Below are 24767 nucleotides of genomic sequence, written 5' to 3' on the forward strand. Positions count from 1 at the left end.
TATTGCAACAGCATATGTTCAAGGCATATTCAGTACAATGGATCTATCAGCTATCATGTTCTGTACCTTATACTCTACTAAATGCTATCCTAAATCATAGTGGCCTTTTAAGCAGCCATATCACACTGTTGACTCATTCTGAGTTCATGCTAACAGTAATTCCCAAGTGTTTTTTTTTAAACCTGTATTTCTGTCATGCCATGTCTTTCTCAGCCTGCATTTTTACAGTTGTTATTCTATCCAAATATGGAGGACTATATTTGTACCCATAAAGTTTTATTTCTTGCAGCCTGCTGAACATATTTTAATTCTTGACTCCTTCAGTTTATTGGAATTCCCTCCAACTTTACATGACCTGTATGCTATTTGTCTTCATCAAATTCATTGATTAAAATCTACCTGGTGGTCTGGATAACAAGATTTCTACTATACTCACAGAAACATTTCTCCAGACTTATACTGATCTCCTTAGAGAGTCATCCAGAGTCATAGATTAAGATCCTTTGACACTGTAAATCCATCTAAATGCATCAGCCTCAACTTCACATTTCTTCATCTTGACAAGGATACCAAATTTTTGTCAAATGTCTTCTTAAATGTCAGATAGACTATATCTACCTTTTGTGAACTTGACAAAAAAGGAAGAAAGAAAGCTAGATAAATGATAGATAGAAATGGAGCTATTCTATCTAGGATAATACATTCTGACTGATCTTCTGTTAGATTTAGTTTACCGTATACCCCTTTATATTCAATAATAATTCTCCATCTGCCTTATAAACAATGAATTTTAGAATTTTTCTTGGTATCTAAAATAAACTTACTAGTTTATAGATCACAGAATTCACTTCTCTTTTTCTTTTTAACAAAAAAATGAATTTCACTTCTGGGAAATATGTAGTAGGTTGTGGCAGATCAATGTTTCTCCTGGCAACTAGAGGAAAAAAACACGTAAATTACAAAAATTGCATGTTTCAAGATATCACAAAGTTATGGAGTTGATGATGACTAGGAGAACTAAAATTTCAGAATTGAAAGAGCCTTTCCCAGGAGAGTTGAAAATCACCAACCGTTTTCTTTCCTGGGGTCATTGAACAATTCCAAAATAGACACGAGGTTTGAAGTTGGTCCTTACAGAGGGACTCTACCAGGGAAGGGAGAAAGAAGTTGTGAATTTAGAGGTTTAACAGCTGCTGACCTGTATTAGTAACTAGAGAAGCCCTAGATGCAAGGTCAGTTTTAGCCATGGGTCAGTGCTTAAGTTCTGAGGCAGCATGGGAGGCTGGGGTGGGGGCTAAGTTGTGAAGGCAGAGTAAAATCTTTCATAATGTCATGGTCCTTAGCATTAAAAAAGAACACACACACACACACAAGAGAGTCTTTTCTGACATATATTACTGCACTTAAAACATCTCCAAGACTTTAAAACTATGTAGGGCAAGAACCTCAAGAACTACATTGAAAGCCTCTAGTGGTCAGAGTCGAAGCCTCTAGTAAATAGCAATGCCAAGGAGATGGGGACCACAAAGAACTTAGCCCAGGGATGAACCAGAGGTAAACTAGATCTTAGGAAAAACTCTAACCCAGTCCCAACAGAGATCTTCCATGACTAGACTGAAGTGACATGCCCTTCAAACTGAGTTTCTAACAGAAAAAAATAAGTACGAACTTTCTTGAATGGAAAATAGCATCACATACAGCATTCAGTTTCTTTTATTCACATTGTTTTACTATAAAAAGCTGCTGTGTATGTGGAGTGAGAATAATGAGACCAAAAGAAAAAACATTCAAAAAAAAGATAATTCAGATACTATGCCACAATATATGTCACATTTTTTAAAAAGACTAAAAAAATACTTCTATGAGGCAGTCAATAAAATGTAAAGGCAAAGAGACTGGAAGGAGAGCATTTGTATATTTCTGATAAGGAATAAATACTCAAAATACATGTAAACAATTCAGATAACTCAATAACAAAAAATCCAGTTAAAAATGGGTAGAGGAACTGAATAGATATTTTCCAAAAAAGATATACAAATAGCCAATAGGCACACGAAAAGGTGCTCAACATGATTAATCATCAAAGAAATGCAAGTCAAAACCACAATGAGGTATGACTTCAAACCTGTTAGAATGTCTGGCATCAAGCAGTGTCATCAACAGGTGCTGAGAATAATGTGAAGAAAAGAGAATTCTAATGTGTTGGAGGGAATGTAAATTTATGCAGCCACAATGGAAAACAGTATGGAGGTTCCTCAAAATATTCTAAATAGAACTACCATAAGATCTGGCAGTCCCACATCTGAGTATATATCCAAAGGAAATGAAAACAGGATCTAAAAGAGGTATCTGTACTCCCATGTTCATTGCAGCATTATCCACAATAGCCAAGATATGGAAACAATATGTATCTGTCAACAAAAGAATGGATAAAGAAGATGTGGCATATACACAAAGGAATATTATTCAGCCATGAGAAAGAAGGAAATTCTACTGCTTGTGACAACATGGATGGACCTTGAAGGCATTATGATAAGAGAAATCAGACAAAGAAAAACAAATACTGTAGAACGTAACCTATCTGTGGAAACTGAAAAAGCTAAACTCATAGAAACAGATAGTAGAATGGTGCTTATTAGGAGCTGGCAGAGGGTGGGAGGTGGATGGAAACGGGGAGATCAAAGGGCTGGTAAAAGGTTGCAAGCTTCCATTTATAATATGAGTAAGTTCTGGGTTTCTAATACAGTGTGGTGATTACTGTTAATACTGCTGCTGCTGCTGCTAAGTTGCTTCAGTCGGATCCAACTCTGTGCGACCCCATAGATGGCAGCCCACCAGGCTCCACCATCCCTGGGATTCTCCAGGCAAGAACATTGGAGTGGGTTGCCATTTCCTTCTCCAATGCACGAGAGTGAAAAGTGAAAGTGAAGTCGCTCAGTCATGTCCAACTCTTAGCGACCCCATAGACTGCAGTCTACCAGGCTCCTCTGTCCATGAGATTTTCCAGGCAAGAGTACTGGAATGCTACTATATTGTATATTTGAAACTTGCTAAGAGACTGTCTCTTAAATGTTCTCACCACAAAAAAAGAAGTGGGAGTTAGGGTTAATGTGACATGATGGAGGTGTCAGCTGACACTGTGGTGGCCATCATTTTTGCAATATATAAATGTATCAAATCAGCAAGTTGTACACCAACTTCAACAATATTGCTTATCAATTACATCTCAATAAAGCTGAAAAAGAAAGGAATGAAAACTTTTCAAACGCTTATGAGCGTTTACCAAAATAGATACTCGGTAGTAAGGTAGGCCTCAAAAAATGTCAAAGAATCATGCAAAATATACTTCTAATCACACTGGAATTAAAGAGAATGAAAATGAAGAAAGAGCAACAGTAGCAGGTGTCATGCAGCTACAGCAGTGCTTTAGGGGAAAATTTTTATTTTCAAATGGATACTTTAGGGGAAAAAGATTGAGAGTGATGGATCTAAGCTTCTAACTCAAAAGTCTCTCTAAAGAATAGCAATATTAACCTAAAGGAAGTAGAAACATGTCAATAGTAAAAATAAAAGCAAAAATCAATGAACAGAAAGTAGACAGACAACAGAGAAAAAGACATAAACAAGACCAAAAGTCATTTCTTTGGAGGTGATAAATACCTACCAAGATCAATTCAGGAAAAAGAGAGAACACCTATTACCAATATTAGGAATAGTAGAAGAGACTTCACTACAAATCTTAGACATTAAAAATGTAAGAAGGGAATACTAGGAAAAACCTCCTGCCAAAAAATTTGATAATATAGATTAAATGGGCAAAATCTTTGAAAAGTACTATTTAACAAAACTTACCCAAGAAGTAATAGGAGGTCTATTAATTCAATATCTATTAACAAAATTGAGTTCTTAATCAAAAGCATTCCCTCAAAGAAAATTTCAGGACCAGGTGACTTCATTGATAAATTCTGTTCTATACACCTACAAATCAAATATAAATCAAATTTTAAAACCCTAAAGAAAAGAATACATGCTTTCCTTTGCATTTGACACTTAGCCTATAATTCTCCCTCTCCCCAAAATACTGTCTACTCCCCAACCTCCTGATACATAGAGTTCACCAGCTAGTACCTGCATCTCCCTTTGAACTCAAACTCAATGCATGTTCTCAGGGAGTCTTTCCTTCTTATACTCCATAGCATGCTGTGCGTGCCCCCTGATAACACCATGTCAAACTGCTATTCCTAGTCATTTGTTAGTATTCATGTCTCTCAATAGATAGAGACATATATCTATATATCTTTCCATATAATATATGTGTGTTAAAACATATAATTTGGGCTTATATATATAAGAGGAAGATTCCCTGGAGAAGGGATAGGCTACCCACTCCAGTATTCTTGGGTTTCCCTCGTGGCTCAGCTGGTAAAGAAGCCTCCTGCAATGCGGGAGACCTGGATTTAATCCCTGGGTTGGGAAGATCCTCTGAAGAAGGGAAAGACTACCCATTCCAGTATTCTGGCCTGAAGAATTCCATGGACTGTATAGTCCATGGAGTCGCAAAGAGTCGGACACGACTGAGCAACTTTCACTTTCATATAGATGTAAAATATGAATTACATACAAATAATTCCATATATGTATATATATGGAATACTTTATGCCAGATCTCTCAAGATCCTTCAGACATCCTGGCACACAGTAGAGCACACAATGTTGAAAAAAACAACCATGTAGAAGGGAGAAAGGAAGACTTGCTCCCAGCTCCAATCCTTAGCACAGGGAAGTGCCAATTTCCCAAGCTGTAACATGGAATATTAAAAAGCAGAGACATTACTTTGCCAACAAAGTTCTGTTTAGTCAAGGCTATGGTTTTTCCAGTAGTCATGTATGGATGTGAGAGTTGGACCATAAAGAAGGCTGAGCACTGAAGAATTGATGCTTTTGAACTGTGGTGTTGGAGAAGACTCTTGAGAGTTCCTTGGACAGCAAGGAGATCCAACCAGTCCATCCTAAAGGAAATCAATCCTGAATATTCATCGGAAGGACTGATGCTGAAGCTGAAACTCCAATACTTTGGCCACCTGATGCAAAGAACTGGCTCATTAGAAAAGACCCTGATGCTGGGAAAGATTGAAGGTGGGAGGAGAAGGGGATGACAGAGGATGAAATGGTTGGATGGCATCACCAACTTGATGGACATGAGTTTGAGTAAGCTCCGGAAGTTGGTGATGGACAGGGAAGCCTCGTGTACTGCAGTCCATGGGGTCACAAAGAGTCAGACACGACTGAGCGACTGAACTAAACTGAACTAAACTAAACTGAACATGGAATACCTGAATTCATTAGTCATGTGCCTTATAGAGCTAATTCTAACAGAAAGCTGACTTTTAGAGACATAGAATTAATCATTCATTAACAGCTACATGCTAGCATTTGAAATGTGCCTGTTCATTAAGTGCAGCTTCATGAAAACAAAACTACCTAACTATATAAATGTTTAAACTAAAAGTCTACAGTCACTGCCATGATTTCATAAGCAATAAAATGAATGAGGTCAAAGTCAATTTCCACTCACCCAGCATAAATTGTTGATCAGTCTGGACAAGGAGAGAGGTACTGGCCATCTCCCAGGCTGAGCTAATCGTTTCCTGTAGCACGTGCCATGACTCCCCCTGGGCAATGCGACTGACTGCAGTACCTCACCATGTCCCTGCTGGGGATCATCAGATGAGTTCTCAGTCAGTGACCTGTGGCCAGGCCCCCCACAGCACTGCACTTGCCTGGCCACACAGGACAGAAGGGTACGGCCAGGAGAGCTCTGGACTCGGCAGCAGCTGCAGCCTCAGAGCACAAGACTGGATGCAGAAGAAACTTCTTAGCACAGTGCAAGTCCTTCCGTCCGCAGGAAACACTCAACCACCTCCACCCACGGACCTCAGGTACCCTGTTGTCTGCATCGTTCTTTTGCTGTATGGATGCCTTTGGGTTGTTATTTCACGGCTCGCCACATAATTGCTGCTCAAAGTCACCCAGCTAACCTCCCATTCTTCAAAGAGGACTGGAGTGGGTTGCCATTTCCTTCTCCAAGGTATTTTCCAAACCCAGGGATCAAACCTGGGTCTCCCACATTCCAAGCAGATTCTTTACCTTCTGAGTCACAGGTAGGACATCTATGATACAATTAAAGACAAAACCTGATGAAAGAGCACTAACAGACCACCACGGCTTAGTTGCTCAGTCATGTCCGCCTCTTTGCGACCCCATGAACTGTGGCCCACTGGGCTCCTCTGCCCATGAGATTTCCCAGGCAACAGTACTGGAGTGAGTTGCCATTTCCTTCTCCAGGGGATCTGCCTGACCCAGGGATCGAACCCACATCTCCTGCGTCTTCTGCATTGGTGCACAGATTCTTTACCACTGAGCTACCTGGGAAACCCAACAGACCACCATAAAGATGCTCAATAGAGGTGACAGCCAAGGCAGAAAGAGGAGTTGGGAAAAGGTTCCAACCCAGGAGACATCCTCTTGCGTCCAGCCCAGCCCACATATCTCAGACTCAGTACTTGTATGAATCCTGCGGCTGCTAAGTCGCTTCAGTCGTGTCCGACTCTGTGCGACCCCACAGACGGCAGCCCACCAGGCTCCGCCGTCCCTGGGATTCTCCAGGCAAGAACACTGGAGTGGGTTGCCATTTCCTTCTCCAGTGCATGAAAGGGGAAAAAAAGTAAAAGTGAAGTTGCTCAGTCGTGTCCGACTCTTAGCGACCCCATGGACTGCAGCCACCAGGCTCCTCTGTCCATAGAATTTTCCAGGCAAGAGTACTGGAGTGGGGTGCCATTGCCTTCTCCGTATGAATCCTACTCCCAGATAAATTAGATCTCATCCCTAATTATTTTTCACAGAAATCTCATAATACTTCTAGTAGCCTGTTATTATATAATGAGTTGTCTGTTTGCTTCTGGGACAGCCTTTCCCCAACACACTCTCAGACTCACAAAGGCAGATTTTGTTAGTATTACACTCTTAGCACCCACTCCAGTACTCTTGCCTGGAGAATCCCATGGACAGAGAAGCCTGGTGGGCTACAGTCCATGGGGTCACAAAGAGTCAGACACGACTGAGCGACTAACACACATACACACTCTTAGCAAGGGCCAGGCACCCAGCAGATGTGAGTATTTGTTGAAGGAATGAATGGATGGATGTGTGGGGATTCTATGTGAGAGGACTATAAAATCTGAGGGATCCTTACAGCACAAAGCCTTCATGGGGCTTTGGAGCCTCTGAAGAGTTCTGAGAGGCTGCTCTGGGTTTTTGTTCCAGGGCCCTTCGGGGAAGACTGCTTTCCTTCTTAGCAACATGAGTGTCCAGCGTAAGGTCCAGAGCAGAAAAATCAAAGACCTAACCACTACAGATTTTCCCAGACTTGAGACACATAAGGACTTAAAAGTTGGGATATTTAAATTTCTTTCTTGTTTACACATCCCAGTTCACAGTAGAGAAAAAGAGGCAAGGATTCAGGGCAGAAGTTCAAGTTAGGAATGAAGAATGAGCATTTGGTTGGCATAGTCTTTGTAGAGTATTTTAAGATCTTTGCTTTGAGCATGGAATACAGGAGACTTGACTACTGAAATAAATTAAAAGTTTCTTTTTTAATTACTAAAAGAATTTTATTATTTTTTAATTTTTAAAATTTTTAATTGGAGGACAATTGTTGTGTTAGTTTCTGCTGTACAACAACATGAATCAGCTATAAGTACACATCTGCTCCCTCCTTTTTGAACCTCCCTCTCTCCCACCCCAGTCCCACCCAAATTAAAGTTTAAGGACAAGAGATCTGTTTTACACTATATGAAAGTGAAGTGAAAGTGTCAATCGTTCAGTCATGTCCAACTCTTTGTGACCCCATGGACTGTAGCCCACCAGGCTTCTCTGTCCATGGGATTTGCCAGGCAAGAATACTGGAGTGGGTTGCCATTTTCTCCTCCATGGGATCTTTACAACCCAGGGATTGAACCCAGGTCTCCTACACTGCAGGAAGGTTCTTTACCATCTGAGCTACCAGGGAAGTCCTTTACACTATATAGCCTTCCTTAAATCACTTTATTTTTTCAAATCATTTCTTAGTCCCATAAAAAATTATACAGTATACATTATAATGTATATATTATAATATATGTATATATAACATATACATTATAATATACACATACTCATTTTAATATAACATATATTTCAAATACTTACATCTCAAGGTATCTCCACAGGCTCAAGTCACTTGTGACTAAATGACCAAAGATGCTGGGGAAACACTTGGCCTACACTCAGACAGGAGCTTCCCCAGATTGTATTAATAGAAGCGCCTAACAACTCAGGGGCTGCCTGCACTGCTGTTCCCATGGAAACCGACATTAGCTCTCAGAAGCCCAAAGGCTGAGCGCTTAAACTAATCATTGTGGCAAAAAAATAAAAAATAACAGCCCATTTTCTTCTCACAATGTGGAAATGGTGATTAGGTTAACAGACCCTGATCCCTTTTCCTGGGGGTATGCTTTTTATAAAAATAAGGACAGAAATCCATCCCATGAAAACTTTTTCCACACCTGTTCATTCCAAACTACATCAATACCCTTCCTCTGCTAACACTTCAAAATTCAATAGGACCTCCATCCAACAATTAAGTAGGAATTAGAATACTAAACCACACAGCCTGGATCTGGATCTGTTTCTTTTGATCACTTTACTACAAGCGTTGAGAGAGGAAAAAGGAGAATACAAAATGAAGCAAAAAACTGAAACCTCTCTGGATTAAGAGTTTAACTGTATTTATTAGTTTCTTACTCTGAGGTTCTAAATAGAATACACTGGAGTTTATGGATAAAATATGATTCATAAGCAAGCTTAACTAACCAGCATCTGTACTACATAAAATGCAAGGCTAGGCATTCATTTCCATTAATGCTACTTGTATAAGGAATAAAATCAGTCATGCTGACCATCTGGCTGACCCCAATTTCATGGACTAAACAAGAGAGAAATCGTAAATGTGCATTTCCATCAAAGGAACAGAATTCCCTGGAGAAAAAGATACTACAAATCTAAGAGTGAGGTTGCAGCATTCTTCTTCAGTAAATTGTGGAAAACAGATCAACTTCTAGTGTCTTATGGGGAGCAAGAGAAGACTGAACACAAAGTTGTTTGAATTTAGAGAAGAACAAAGCTCATAGGGACTTCCCTAGTGGTGCAGTGGTTAAGACTTGGCACTTCCAAGGCAGTGGTCACACGTTTGAACCCTGGTCAGAGAACTAAGATCACACATGCCACGTGGAGCGGCCAAAAAAAAAGAACCAACCTCATATATTTACTATATCACTTACCTTACCTCTAGTTCAATCACACATGCCTTAACCCACTAACCCACCTTGTCCTCTGCAAACAGCAACAGTGATTATAGCCTCTGTCTCTGTTTACCATTCAACCTAGTTCAGACAGCTACTCAATTGGCAATTAAATATTTTGCAAAACATTGCCTTGTTGGCTAATTTCATTTTGCTAAATATTACCTGCATTCTTGTATATCACTAACATATTTAACTGTCTGATTTACATTACAATTAGAGATACCAAGGGAATATTTCATGCAAAGGTGGGCACAATAAAGGACAGAAGTGGTATGGACCTAACAGAAGCAGAAGATATTAAGAAGAGGTGGCAAGAACACATAGAAGAACTACACAAAAAAAGATCTTCATGACCAAGATAACCACAATGGTGTGATCACTCATCTAGAACCAGATATCTTGGAATGCAAACTCAAGTGGGCCTTAGGAAGCATCACTACAAACAAAGCTAGTGGAGGTGATGGAATTCCAGTTGAGCTATTTCAAATCCTAAAAGATGATGCTGTGAAAGTGCTGCACTCAATATGCCAGCAAATATGGAAAACTCAGCAGTGGCCACAGGACTGGAAAAGGTCAGTTTTCATTCCAATCCCAAAGAAAGGTAATGTCAAAGAATGCTCAAACTACTGCACAATTGCACTCATCTCACATGCAAGTAAAGTAATGTTCAAAATTCTCCAAGCCAGGCTTCAACAGTACGTGAACCGTGAACTTCCAGATGTTCAATCTGGTTTTAGAAAAGGCAGAGGAACCAGAGATCAAATTGCCAACATCCGTTGGATCATCAAAAAAGCAAGAGAGTTCCAGAAAAACACCTACTTCTGCTTTATTGACTACACCAAAGCCTTTGACTGTGTGGATCACAACAAACTGTGGAAACTTCTTCAAGAGATGGGAACACCAGACCACCTGACCTGCCTCTTGAGAAACCTGTATGCAGGTCAAGAAGCAATAGTTAGAACTGAACATGAAACAATGGACTGGTTCCAAATTGGGAAAGGAATATGTCAAGGCTGTATATTGTCACCCTCCTTATTTAACTTATATGCAGAGTACAACATGAGAAATGCTGGAATGGATGAAGCACAAGCTGGAATCAAGATTGCTGGGAGAAATATCAATAACCTCAGATACGCAGATGACACCATCCTTATGACAAAAAGTGGAGAACTAAAGAGCCTCTTGATGAAAGTGAAAGAGGAGAGTGAAAAAGTTAGCTTAAAACTCAACGTTCAGAAAACTAAGATCATGGCATCTGGTCCCATCACTTCATGGCAAATAGATGGGGCAACAATGGAAATAGTAACAGAATTTATTTTGGGGGGCTCCAAAATCACTGCAGATGGTGACTGTAGTCATGAAATTAAAAGATGCTTACTCCTTGGAAGAAAAGTTATGACCAACCTAGACAGCATATTAAAAAGCAGAGACATTCCTTTGCCAACAAAGGTCTGTCTAGTCAAGGCTATGGTTTTTCCAGTAGTCATGTTTGGATGTGAGAGTTGGACTATAAAGAAAGCTGAGCACTGAAGAATTGATGTTTTTGAACTGTGGTATTGGAGAAGACTCTTGAGAGTCCCTTGGACTGCAAGGAGATCCAACCAGTCCATCCTAAAGGAAATCAGTCCTGAATATTCATTGGAAGGACTGATGCTGAAGCTGAAACTCTAATACTTTGGCCACCTGATGTGAACAGCTGACTCATTGGAAAAGACTCTGATGCTGGGAAAAATTGAAGGTAGGAAGAGAAGGGGACAACAGAGGATGAGATGGTTGGATGGCATCACTGACTTGATGGACATGAGTTTGAGTAGGCTCTGGCAGTTGACGGTAGACAGAGAAGCCTGGCGTATTGCAGTCCATGGGGTTGCAAAGAGCTGGACGTGACTAAACAACTGAGCTGAATTGAACTGATACGCTCTCTGCAACATGGAAGTAATGTTCCATTTCTATCCAATACTATTCAGCTTTGTTTCATAAAACATACAAATATACCCAATTATGATTTTATCAAGTGTTAATTAAATAAGTAGTTGGCACCTTAAATATCTTAAAATTCTGGTCTATTTCTCTATAGATGTTTAAGAATAGTTTAGCCATATTTGAAGAAGGGATGCTGGCTTTTATATGGGCTAAAAACACACTATTACCTAAAATAATGGGATATGTGCTCCTAGTATTAAAATATTTACTATTTAAACCCACTTTTTGAATGGCAAACATTCCAAAATGTTCCTGTTTATAACATTAAAAAGTTATTTTCCTAATTCTAAAGGAAATGCCTATTTAATATGGAAGAGCTGTAAAATAGAAAAATCACAAAGAATAAAATTATTTATAATCCAATAGCCCATATCAATTGGTATAAATTTTGGAATTAGCTTGTCAATTTCTACCAAAAAATCACCTAAGACTCTGAAAGGGATTGTGCTGAATCTGTAGATGAGTCTGGAGAGTATTATCATCTTACCAGTGTTAAGTCCTCTGATCCATGAACAGAAGATGTTTTTTCCATATATTTAGATCCTCTTGAATTTATTTCATCAATGATTTATGATTCCAGAGTATACACTTTGCACTTCTTTTGTTAAATATATCCTTAAGAATGTTATTATTTTTTGTGCTATTGTGAATTGGAATTGCTTTCTTAATTTCACTTTCAGTTTGTTCATTACAAATGTATAAAATTACAATTGACTTTTTTATATTGATCCTCTATCCTAAGACTTTGCTGAACTCACTTATAGTTTTAATGAATCTCTTAGGATTTTCTGTATGGAACATCAGGTTATTTACATATTGGAGGGAAAAACCAATTTATAATGCACATGAGTGAGTGAGTGTGAGTCACTCAGTCATGTCTGACTCTTTGTGACCCCATGGACTGTAGCCCACCAGGCTCCTCTGTCCATGGGATTCTCCAGGCAAGAATACTGGAATGGCATGAGATTCCCTTCTCCAGGGGATCTTCCAGACTCAGGGATCTAACTGGGGTCTCCTGCACTGCAGATGAAGTCTTTACTGTCTGAGCCACCAGGGAAGCCATAATGCACATACATCTATCATAAGAACTCTGCCTTATAAGTCCCAGCATCCACCCATTATAGCATTGACCCAGGCTAAAATTCAGGATGCCGATTAATGCTCAAGAGTAAGGCTTGGGACTCCCTGATGGTTCACCGGTTAAGATTCCATGCTTCCAAAGATCCTATTCCTGGTTGGGAAGTAAGATCCCATGCACCGTGCCATGCAACCAAAAAAAATTAAAATAATAAATAAAATTTAGGCTAGGAAAACTTTGGGGAAAAAAATAAGGCTTAATAGTTGCCACTGTTGTTGTGGAACGTGAAGTGAAGTGGACAGTTGTTACACAGAAGTGCTCACTTCTGGAGCAATGTGATAGCACCTCATTTGAAATGAAGAGATGTATCAGCAGTTTTTTCCTCAGAAAGAAATCAGAGTTCCCTGTCACTGACACACAGCTTTCTTCTGCTCTGACCTCTTCCTGTAGGTTTAACGCTGATCAGCTTTTCCATTGGTTAAATTAATATCACCAGGCTCTTTACACAGAAATTATCTTGAGGGATAAACTATCATTGCCAATTGCCATTTTAGGCAATTGGCTTGAACTTGGATCTCTCCTATAGCGATGGCGGGTAACCAGAGTTCTGCATTCGGTCTTCAAAGGACCACTCTGGGTTGCAGTTGAAGTCTTGGAGGAACACCAATAAATAGCACCCCTCTTCCCAAACAGGGATCTGAACAATTTGAAAAAGAAAAGACTACAAATGGAGAATAAAACATCAGCATTTATAAAGATACATCAGCATTTATAAAGATACAGATGGGCAGGAAGACATGTTCACTGAATCCCAGCAGCACACACACACATCTGCCTGCATCCCAGGGAGTGGTAGTCAGTAGATAGACCCAGCCTTGTGGATAGGAAAGAGCATAGAGGAACATCCACCCTCCCAGGGCAACCTCCTTCCCAAGAGGAAAACAAGCTGAAAAGAGCACACACAATTAATCTAATCACTAACTACAAGTAATCTGATTTGCTAATCAGATGCTATTCCACCACCAAGACAGAATTGAGACAGGAGGTAGATGGCCCCTCGGGGTAAAGCAATTGGAGATTCATTCCATATTGATCAAAACTCCAAGACGAGAATAGCAGGACAATTAACGGAGGAGGGCCCCAAAGTCAGGAGACCTCCTCAACCACACATGCACAGAAGGGCTCCTAGGAGTTTATAGAGGGAGCAATGTTAAGGGGTGCTCTACCTATACAACTTTGGGGTAGAACCCGTCTTGGCTAAGAAATATGTGCTCACAAATGGATCCTGAGATATACCAAATATGGATTATGAACCAAGAAAATCAGAATGATTGGTCAAAGAAAAACCAGAAGAAATGCCCCACATAAATGATTTAAACTGCCATGAGGCACAAAAATGAAATACAGACCAATGGAATAAGAGAGAAAGCCCAGAGATAAACCCATGCCTGTCAGAAGGGCCATTATCAAAAAATCCACAAACAACAAATGCTGGAGAGGGTGTGAAGAAAAGCGAACCCTCTTGCACTGTTGGTGGGAATGTAAATTGACACAGCCACTATGGAAGACAGTATGGAGATTCCTTAAAAAAAAACTAAAAATAAAACTTAACATATGAACCAACAATCCCACTACTGGGCATATACCCTGAGAAAATTATAATTGGAAAAGACACATGTATCCCAATACATGCGTTGTAAATCCCTATTTACAACAGCTACGACATGGACGCAACCTAGATGCCCATCAACATATGAATGGATAAAGAAGCTGTGGTACATATATACAATGGAATATTACTCAGCCATAAAAAGGAATGCATCTGAGTCAGTTCTAATGAGGTGGATGAACTCAGAGCCTATTATACAGAATGAAGTAAGTGAGAAGAGAAAAACATTGCATATTAACACATATATATATATGAAATCTAAAAAGATGGTACTATGAACCTATTTGCAGGGCATAGAGAACAGACTTGTAGACACAGGGTAGGGAAGAAGAGGGTGGGACGAATGGAGAGAGTAGCATGGAAATATACATTACCATATGTAAAACAGATAGCCAGTGGGTATTTGCTCTACCACTCAGGGAGGTCAAACCAGTGCTCTGCATCAATCTAGAGGAGTGGGGTGGGATGAGAAGTGGGAGAGGGGTTCAAGAGGGAGGGGACGTATGTATATCTATGGCTGATTTCATGCTGATGTGTGGCTGAAACCAACACAATATTGTAAAGCAATTATCCTTTAATTAAAAATAAACAGACTTTAATAAAAATAAACTGCCATGAGGGCACAACTCAGGGACTCTCCCTCTGAGTCTTCACCTGTGTCTATCCACACATACTGTACTCTTTTTCCTCTTAATAAATACTTTACTTGCTTCACCACTTTCCCTCTTTGTGGAAATTCTTTACTGCAAAGCCAAAGGGCCAGGGGCCAGGGACCAGGGCCAGGGGCCAGGGGCCTGGTCTAGGCCTGGTCTAGTGGCTAGGATCTGGTGCTTTCACTGCTGTTATCCAGCCTGTCTCTGGCTGGGAACCCAAGCCCTGCTCTGAGCTGTTGCAGGCTGAGGCCACCCAAGATCAGAAGGAAGTACGAGACAGAGTCAACCTAATGGAACTCACTTTAGAGGAAAAAGAAAACAAACATCTTCAGAATCAGAGAAGCAGCATTTCCCACTCCTAGTCACTAATAGGAAGAATGAGAAAACCTCCCTGCTACAAAAGTTACCTCTAGGAAACTACACACAGCTTGAATTTTCTCTGCCTGTTTGCAAACATAATTCAATATATCTAATGAGATACACCCAACATTAGGAGAGCAAGCAAAAATATGTCTTGTGAGTTGTCGCTCATTTTGACCCGACATTGGGAAAGGTAATCTGGCTACTTTCTGGGGGGCCCCTCCCCACACCTGCCTAGAACCTTCACCCCAGGGCTTTTTGTGTTTTTCTCATCAGTTTTAAATGATTGGTAATAAAAAGGAGGCATTCAGCAAAAATCTAAAGGCTCTCGGTTTTGACAGTCTCTACACAGTCAAGTGAAGCATTGAAGGGATTGCAATACATTTTCGAAAAACATTCACAACGGGATGTCCTATTTGTAGTAGAACTGTGACGAATAAATCCTTTACTAAATGTCATAAGTCTAGACTTAATGGAGTGAAATATGTGCAAAATGGGTAGGGAAAACAACCAATTCTACTGTCCTGGAATCAACACTTTCCCGCTCAACAATTGAATCAAATATTTGGAAACTTCATGATATAAACAAATGTTCTGCAAATACTATTTAGAAAGCTCAGATGCATACAGATAGAACGTAGTTTGTCATGCAAAGTGTTGTTTGGCAGATTTGGCAAATCTGCCACTGGTTAAAGTAACCCCAGCCAGAAATTATATGGTTGAATGGTCAGTGATTCATCACCAAGAGATAGACTCAAAATTGCCCAGCCAGGTTATATTCTAAATTCAACTCTTGAAAGAGCAAACTGAAGATCAGTTCAGTTCAGTCGCTCAGTCGTGTCCGACTCTTTGCGACCCCATGAATTGCAGCACGCCAGGCCTCCCTGTCCATCACCAATTCCCAGAGTCTACCCAAACCCATGTCCATCGAGTCGGTGATGCCATCCAACCATCTCATCCTCTGTCGTCCCCTTCTCCTCCTGCCCCCAATCCTACCCAGCATTAGGGTCTTTTCCAATGAGTCAACTCTTCGCATGAGGTGGCCAAGGTATTGGAGTTTCAGCTTCAACATCAGACCTTCCAATGAACACCCAGGACTGATCTCTTTTAGGATGGATTGATTGGATCTCCTTGCAGTCCAAGGGACTCTCAAGAGTCTTCTCCAACACCACAGCTCAAAAGCATCAATTCTTCGGCGCTCAGCTTTCTTCACCGTCCAACTCTCACATCCATACATGACCACTGGAAAAACCATAGCCTTGACTAGACGTGCTTTTGTTGGCAAAGTAATGTCTCTGCTTTTAAATATGCTATCTAGGTTGGCCATAACCTTCCTTCCAAGGAGTAAGCGTCTTTTAATTTCATGGCTGCAGTCACCATCAGCAGTGATTCTGGAGCCCAAAAAAATAAAGTCTGACACTGTTTCCACTGTTTCCCCATCTATTTCCCATGAAATGATGGGACCAGATGCCATGATCTTAGTTTTCTGAACGTTGAGCTTTAAGCCAACTTTTTCACTCTCCTCTTTCACCTTCATCAAGAGGCTCTTTAGTTCTTCTTCACTTTCTGCCATAAGGGTGGTGTCATTCGCATATCTGAGGCTATTGATATTTCTCCCAGCAATCTTGATTCCAGCTTGTGTTTCTTCCAGCCCAGCGTTTCTCATGATGTACTCTGCATATAAGTTAAATAAGCAGGGTGACAATATACAGCCTCGATGTACTCCTTTTCCTATTTGGAACCAGTCTGTTATTCCATGTCCAGTTCTAACTGTTGCTTCCTGACCTGCATACAGGTTTCTCAAGAGACAGGTCAGATGGTCTGGTATTACCATCTCTTTCAGAATTTTCCACAGTTTATTGTGATCCACACAGTCAAAGGCTTTGGCATAGTCAATAAAGCAGAAATAGATGTTTTTCTGGAACTCTCTTGCTTTTTCGATGATCCAGCAGATATTGGCAATTTGATCTCTGGTTCCTCTGCTTTTTCTAAAACCAGCTTGAACATCTGGAAGTTCACAGTTCACGTATTGCTGAAGCCTGGCTTGGAGAATTTTGAGCATTACTTTACTAGCATGTGAGATGAGTGCAATTGTGCGGTAGTTTGAGCATTCTTTGGCATTGCCTTTCTTTGGGATTAGAACGAAGACTGACCTTTTCCAGTCCTGTGGCCACTGCTGAGTTATCCAGATTTGCTAGCATATTGAGTGCAGCACTTTCACAGCATCACCTTTGAGGATTTGAAATAGCTCAACTGGAATTCCATCACCTCCACTAGCTTTGTTCGTAGTGATGCTTTCTAAAAAAGATGGATGGGGTACTTCCCTGGTGGTCCAGTGACTAGACTCCCTGCTCCCAATGCAGGGAGATTGGGTTTGATCTCCGGTCAGGGAACTAGATCCCACATGCCTCAACTAAAACATCCTAAAACATTTTTTAGGCTGCAGCTAAAGATCTCGCATGCAGGACGGTACATGAGCATCGTTACAAGGGAATACTGAGCACCGAAGAATTAATGCTTTGAACTGTGGTGTTGGAGAAGACTCTTGAGAGTCCCTTGGACTGCAAGGAGATCCAACTAGTCAATCCTAAAGGTGATCAGTCCTGAATATTCATTGGAAGGACTGATGCAGAAGCTGAAACTTCAATACTTTGGCCACCTGATTCGAAGAGCCAACTCATTTGAAAAGACCCTGATGCTGGGAAAGATTGAAGGTGGGAGGAGAAGGGGACAACAGAGGATGAGATGGTTGGATGGCATCATCGACTCAATGGAGATGAATTTGAGTCAATTCCGGGAGTTGGTGATGCTGCAGTTGGCATGCTGCAGTCCATGGGGTCGCAAAGAGTCAGACACGACTGAGTGACTGAACTGAATTGAACTGAGGGAGTTCAAACATAAAGACCTCTTGGTTTGTTTGTTGTTTTTTTTTTTAATTTAGACCTATCCTGTATAGATATCAGGACTTGACTCGGTTAAAATCAATGTTTACAAAGCAAATTATTACAACACTTTTCTCTAAAAACATTAAATACACATAAATAATAGTTGATTTGGCCTTGATGTAAACAATGCCTTCTGAATCTAGATATTTGGCTATAGTATATCAATTTTTAAAGTCTATCAATTTGGGACACTGAGAGATATATTTTGATAAGCTTACTTCTTAACCTTAAGAAGAAAATAATCTGAGATATAACTTTATAGAGCAATAGGACAATTTGGCTTGATCTTTCTACTATTTATTTCAATTTTCCCAGTATGATCTACCTTCCTAGCCATTTTGTACCCAGAAAAGTGTGCTTGTTCAGAATGTTTACAAGTAACAGAACAAATTGCACCAACAGGAACTTCCCTGGTGGTCCAGTGGGACCAATGAGCTGACTCATTGTAAAAGGCCCTGATGTTGGGAAAGATTGAAGGCAGGAGGAGAAGGGGGCGACGGGGAATGAGATGGTTGGATGGCATCACCAACTCAGTGGATATGAATTTGAACAAACTCTAGGAGATAGTGAAGGACAGGGAAGCCTGGAGTGCTGCAGTCTGGGGGGGGTTACAAAGAGTTGGACACAAATTAGCAACCTAACAACAACAATCAGTGGTTAAGAATCCAGGCTTCCACTGCAGGGGTACTGGTTACATCACTGGCTGGGGAACCAAGATCCTGCATGCTGCAAGGTACAGCAAATAAATAAATAAATAAAAATGAATTTTAAATGCCCCAAGAAAAGATGCTTAATGGGATTTCCTGACTCCAAAGATGAATCTACAGTCACTCAGTAATGATCACCTAAGATTCAAGCATGGATGAGATGTTATGATCGGTACAGACAAATGAAGGGCACTGCTGAGCTGAACTCACAGGCTGGGTATGACATTGAGCCCCTCCATACTGTCAATGTAGAGTTAGATCTGAAACTCACATGAGGGAAGTCTTTGATGTTTTATTTCATGTTTCAAATCAGTGAGAGGCCTAGAGCAAGAAAAAGTGCCTCAAATAAATCTGGAGAAGAGATATGAGAAATGTGCAGAAAACAATCTAAAAAGTCAGGGAAGGAAAAAGGCAAAGTCAATATCAATTCTGTAGTCACCTTCATTTATGTTGGCTCTACTTCACCCTAAAGCTTGCTTTCTAACTGCTGACCATCAAGATGATAATACTGTTTAAGTAATCCATAAATAGTCATGAGGGGGGAATTGTTAGTGTAAGTAAGAGCCAATACTGGGATCACAGGTATTCGTTTTCAGAACTGTTCATGGAGCCAACCTCACTCCAGGTATGAAAGAGAAGTTTCCTTACATGGTAATATGTCTGTGAAAATAGAATGAATGTCAACAATAAATCATTTAAGTTAGGACTTCCCTGGTGGTCCAGTGGCTAAGAATTGCCTGCCAATGCAAAGGACACAGGCTCGATCCCTGATCCAGCAAAATCTCACAGGCCATGGGGCAACTGAGACTGTGCGCCGGAACCACTGAAGTCTTTGCGCCCTCAGCCATGCTCTACAACAAGAGAAGCCACTCAAATGAGAAGCCCATTCACTGCAACCAGAAAGTAGACCCAGCTCACTGCAGCTAGAGAAAGACAGAGCACCACAACAAAGACCCAGTGTAGCCAAAGTAAACAAACTTTAAAATATTCTTTTAAAAAATTGTTTTTAAATCTCTTAACTGAAACCATTACCCTTAATAATGATACACACTATATCTAAGTGTGCTTAGTCACTCAGTCGTGTCTGACTCTTTGCAACCATATGGACTGTAGCCCGCCGGGCTCCTCTGTCCATGGGGATTCTCCAGGCAAGAATACTGGAGTGGGTTGCCATGCCCTCCTCCAGGGGATGTTCCCAACCCAGGGATTGAACCCAGGTCTCCCGAATTGCAGGTGGGTTCTTTACCATCTGAGCCACCAGGGAAGCCCCACAGGCTATATTGAACTTATTAAATGGCTTTTCTTTATGAATATGAGTTTAAATGTCATTGTGATATTTATGTTTAATAAAAATAAAAAAACAGAAAACTAGTTAATAAGTTAATAATATCTAAGTAAATTGTCAAATTAAGTGATCCCAACTCAAAACCCTTTTTTAAGCTCTCTGTTTTCAATATAGCATTTTCATCCACAATATCTAAGTTAATTACCTCATTCATTAAAGGCCCTATCTAACGAAAATTTTAGTGAGGTGTCAAGGTCTCAGGGGAAAAAACCTTAAGTCTATGATAGGTTTACAGACCAATCCTTTAAAACTCAAAATATATGTTAAAAATACAGAATTCTGGTACATACTATCCAAGGGAAGAAAAAGGTAAGAACAGATCACCTTAAGAAATGAAGTGTTACAGACAGAAAAAATTTGTACTAAAAATTAATGAAAGGAATTTCTAGTTTAAATGGCAGTGCTTCCCAAATTTTGTACTAAAATATCAAGGAAGAAATACTCCTGGTAGAAGTATAAATGGATACATGTTTTCTGGAGGGCAACTTTGTACTTTTCAACTTAATCTTAAAACATACCAACCATTGGTTCCAGATTTTCTGCTTCTAGAAATTTTTTTAAAGAAATAGAGAGAGTCTCTAAAAATAATATATGTACATGGCAAGTCATTATCTAAATGAAAAATTAGAAACAAACTCCCCAAAAAAGATGTTGATTAAATACAGCAGGATATTCAGATTGAATATGTTGGGGTACTTGGTAATACTGTTGTAAGAGGACATTTTAAGGCATAAAAATATACTCACAGTATAGTAAATGGATCACAGTCAGTGTTGAGGAGAACAGTGCTGTGGTTAACAGCCCAGCTGTTGGAAACAGGCAGCCTACATTCAAATCCTAACACCACACTTACTGGTAACATGATGGTGGGAAAGCTACTGTTCCTCATCTGTAAAAGGGGGAACAGGAGTATTTACTTCATTGGCTTGTTTTGCAGATTAAATGATTCAATGCATATATGGTGGTTAGAAAAGGACCCTACATGTAACAAGAGCTCAGTAAATTTTAGCTGTCATTCTTATCAATCCAGTCAGAAAGTACAAGCACAGCCTTTAAAAAATAGTAAAGTGAAAGTGAAAGTTGCTCAGTCGTGTCTGACTCTTGGCGACCCCTTGGACTGTATATATATTCTCCAGGCTAGAATATTGGAGTGGATAGCCTTTCCCTTCTCCAGGGGATCATCCCATCTCAGGAATCGAACCCAGGTCTTGCATTGCAGGTGGATTATTTACCATCTGAGCCCACCAGAGAAGCCCTAAAAATAGTAACCAGGCAAGAAAAGAGAAGAAATTCTTTAATTTTGTCATACTTATTACAATATATGATTTCTATGCAACAGCAGCAGAAAGTCAAGATAAGGGAAAAACTGAGGATAAAAGATGAATATGAGCAGAAAATAGAGAAAGAGACACAAAGTAGGAAAATTTTAAGGAAGATAAAAATCACAATGCATGAGTGAGTGCTTAGTCACTAAGTCATGTTTGACTCGTTGCAACCCCGTGGACTGTAGCCCACCAGGCTCCTCGGTCCATGGGATTTCCCAGGCAAGAATACCGGAGTGGGTTGCCATTTCCTTCTCCAGTTCTTCCAACCCAGAGATCGAACCCAGTCTTCTGCAGGTGGGTTCTCTACTACTGAGCCACCAGGGAAGCCCCAAATCACAATATTAGGACTTAAATGCTAATTGATTCAATGAAGCATAAGATTAAACCTGGAAAATCTAATCAAACAGACACAAAATAATTTGATAAAATTTTCAGAATATAGTCCAAAATCCAAAGTGATCAAAAAAAGTTGATGGAAAAGTTAGTAGATAAGAATAAAGGATATAAATGGACTTCGCTGGCAGTCCAGTGGTTAAGACTGCACTCCCAAAGCAGGGGACCCAGGTTCGATCCCTGGTCAAGGAACTAGATTCCACATACAGCAACTAAGTATCCCACATGTCAAAATGAAGAACCGGCAGAGCCAAATAAATAAATATTTTTTAAAGACAGTAAAGGAAATAGAGATTTAACATATGAGTTCCAACAGTTCTTAGGAAGACACCATAACAACTAAAGAAGAAGCAAATATCTAAAGCAGAATTGAAAGATTACTCTCAAAACTAACCAGGGAGCCTTGTGAAAAGGGCTTACCACAACATGTTCAAAATCACTGGAAAGAGACCCACATAAAGAGATGCCCAGGAAAAAACATGTATTATTTTCATTAAGACAGATAAATAATAAACTTTTAAACAGACATTTTTTAAATGGGTTTAGCCACAAAAAGAATAAAAATCAGACTCTCATCAAACTCTAAATGTCAAGAAGGCGATGAAATTATATTTCATTTATAGTTTCAAGGAAAATATTATATCCCCTAAATTCTGAAATCAGCTACATTGCAACTCATGCATGAATAAACAGAAAGCTATTCTAAAATGTGTACTGTGCAAAAAGACTTTCACTTCCAATGGTTGTCCAAAGACCAGTGCTCCAACCTAGAATTAGAAAAGCCAGATGGAATACAAAATTATCTTTTCAAAAGCGGAAGAGAGTTGCTGAGGCAACAAGAAGTAAATGAACTAATACTTCAGAAGGGAAGGGACAGAGAGGTGAGCTGGCTTCTGCAGTTGCTTTTACTCGAGTGTGTTGATGAATTTGAATATGGACAAGAGGCTGAGAATCTAGGCAAAGCCCAGAGCCACAGCTGAAAGGGGGCTGCTTCAGGGAAAAAAAGAAATCTGAAGAGATCTTCATGGAGAATTAGAGTTTCAAGTGCATGGCAGCGTTTTTTCCCCAACACATACCCAATACTGAAGCAGTATGTGGAAGGAGACAAAAACATAATTGGCAAGCCTCTGAAGATCAAAACAGAGCTCTGTTGTTAAACTCAGAGCTCAGAGACTAGGACTTGAGACACAGCAAAAACAGTCTTCCCCCTCCCCCACAAAACATCAAAATTCTAGATGAAAATATGAAGGTCAGGGCTTGAACAGGAGGTAATCTGACCTTTACACTGATGTGATTCATAAGAGTTCCTTATTGAATTAAAGCTGCCTCATGGAAGGCTGACTATAGTAGAAACTGTCCTTCCTGGTAAAGATAATAATTTGACATCACTTATTACTTGGATTTGTTTTCTTTTCTCACCATACTTCTACAAATATCATCATTGCTGAATGCTCTATATGCAGGCATCATGTCCCAAACGACATTGTTTCTGACCAAGGAACACATTTTAGAGTGAAGGGGGAAAAAAGCAATAAGACAACCACTGGTTCTATCATGAATCCCATCCTCTGAAAGCAGCTGGACTTACAGAACATTGTCCTGAGCTGTGGAAGCCTGAGTCACTCCAGCTTAGAGACAACACTCTGCCAGGTTAGACTGAAAGCTTTAAGACTACCGGGAATTTTCTATTTCTTCCTAATGGGTAGAAGGTGGTGTGATACCTCTAAGAATTACACCTGATAATATACTTACAAAAATTTCACACATTCACATCTCCTAACTCTGTTATCCACTAGGTAGGGTTGAAGTTTTGTTTGCAAGGAAATAGATAACCATCCTGTTGAATTACTATCAGGCTATTGGTGCTTCCTGCACCACTGGGTGAATAGATTTAAAAAAAGGTGTTGAGAGTTCTATTTCCAGTTTTTTAAGGAATCTCCACACTGTTCTCCATAGTGATTGTACTAGTTTGCATTCCCACCAACAGTGTAAGAGGGTTCCCTTTTCTCCGCAGCCTCTCCAGCATTTATTGTTTGTAGACTTTTTAATAGCAGCCATTCTGACCGGTGTGAGATGGTACCTCATTGTGGTTTTGGTTTGCATTTCTCTGATAATGAGTGATGTTGAGCATCTTTTCATGTGTTTATTAGCCATCTGTATGTCTTCTTTGGAGAAATGTCTGTTTAGTCTTTGGCCCATTTTTTGATTGAGTTGTTTATTTTTCTGGAATTGAGCCGCATGAGCTGCTTGTATATTTTTGAGATTAATTATTTGTCATTTGCTTCATTTGCTATTATTTTCTCTCATTCTGAAGGCTGTCCTTTCACCTTGTTTATAGTTTCCTTCATTGTCCAAAAGCTTTTAAGTTTAATTAGGTCCCATTTGTTTATTTTTGCTTTTATTTCCATTACTCTGGGAGGTGGGTCATAGAGGATCCTGCTTTGATTTATGTCAGAGAGTGTCTTGCCTATGTTTTCCTCTAGGAGATCTATAGTTTCTGGTCTTAGATTTAGATCTTTATCTGTTTTGAGTTTATTTTTGTGTATGGTGTTAGAAAGTGTTCTAGACACAGCAATCCCACTGCTGGGCATACACACCAAGCAAACCAGAATTGAAAGAGACATGTGTACCCCAATGTTCATTGCAGCACTGTTTACAATAGCTAGGACATGGAAGCAACCAAGTTATCCATCAGCAGACAAATGGGTAAGAAAGCTGTGGTACATATACACAATGGAATATTACTCAGCTATTAAAAATAATGCATTTGAATCAGTTCCAGTGAGGTGGATGAAACTGGAGCCTATTATACAGAGTGAAGTAAGTCAGAAAGAAAAACACCAATACAGTATATTAACGCATATAAATGGAATTTAGAAAGATGGTAACAATGACTCTATATGCAAGA

At 39.9% G+C, this 24767-nt stretch overlaps 1 protein-coding gene across 5 annotated transcripts in view; it reads right to left on the reverse strand.

The window, feature by feature from the left end:
* LOC145518681 (uncharacterized) overlaps window positions 1–24767 on the reverse strand; it is a 188955-nt gene that overhangs the window by 70607 nt on the left and 93581 nt on the right. Inside the window, exons 7-10 of one of the 5 annotated variants that reach the window (XM_081523500.1) lie at window positions 20888–21030; window positions 3853–3978; window positions 825–934; window positions 437–628 (exon numbers count right to left, since the gene is read on the reverse strand). The exons of 3 other annotated variants lie outside the window; for them this stretch is intronic. In XM_081523500.1, coding sequence (XP_081379626.1) covers window positions 916–934; window positions 3853–3978; window positions 20888–21030 — 288 coding nt within the window. In that variant the 3' untranslated portion in view covers window positions 437–628; window positions 825–915. Of the gene's footprint in view, window positions 1–436; window positions 629–824; window positions 935–3852; window positions 3979–20887; window positions 21031–24767 lie in introns of those variants that run through there. One more of the 5 variants, XR_014063142.1, reaches the window with a different exon arrangement.

This window comes from Giraffa tippelskirchi, chromosome 8 (genome assembly GCF_054371585.1).
Source record: "Giraffa tippelskirchi isolate mGirTip1 chromosome 8, T2T-mGirTip1v1.2.pri, whole genome shotgun sequence".
Taxonomy (NCBI): Eukaryota; Metazoa; Chordata; class Mammalia; order Artiodactyla; family Giraffidae; genus Giraffa; species Giraffa tippelskirchi.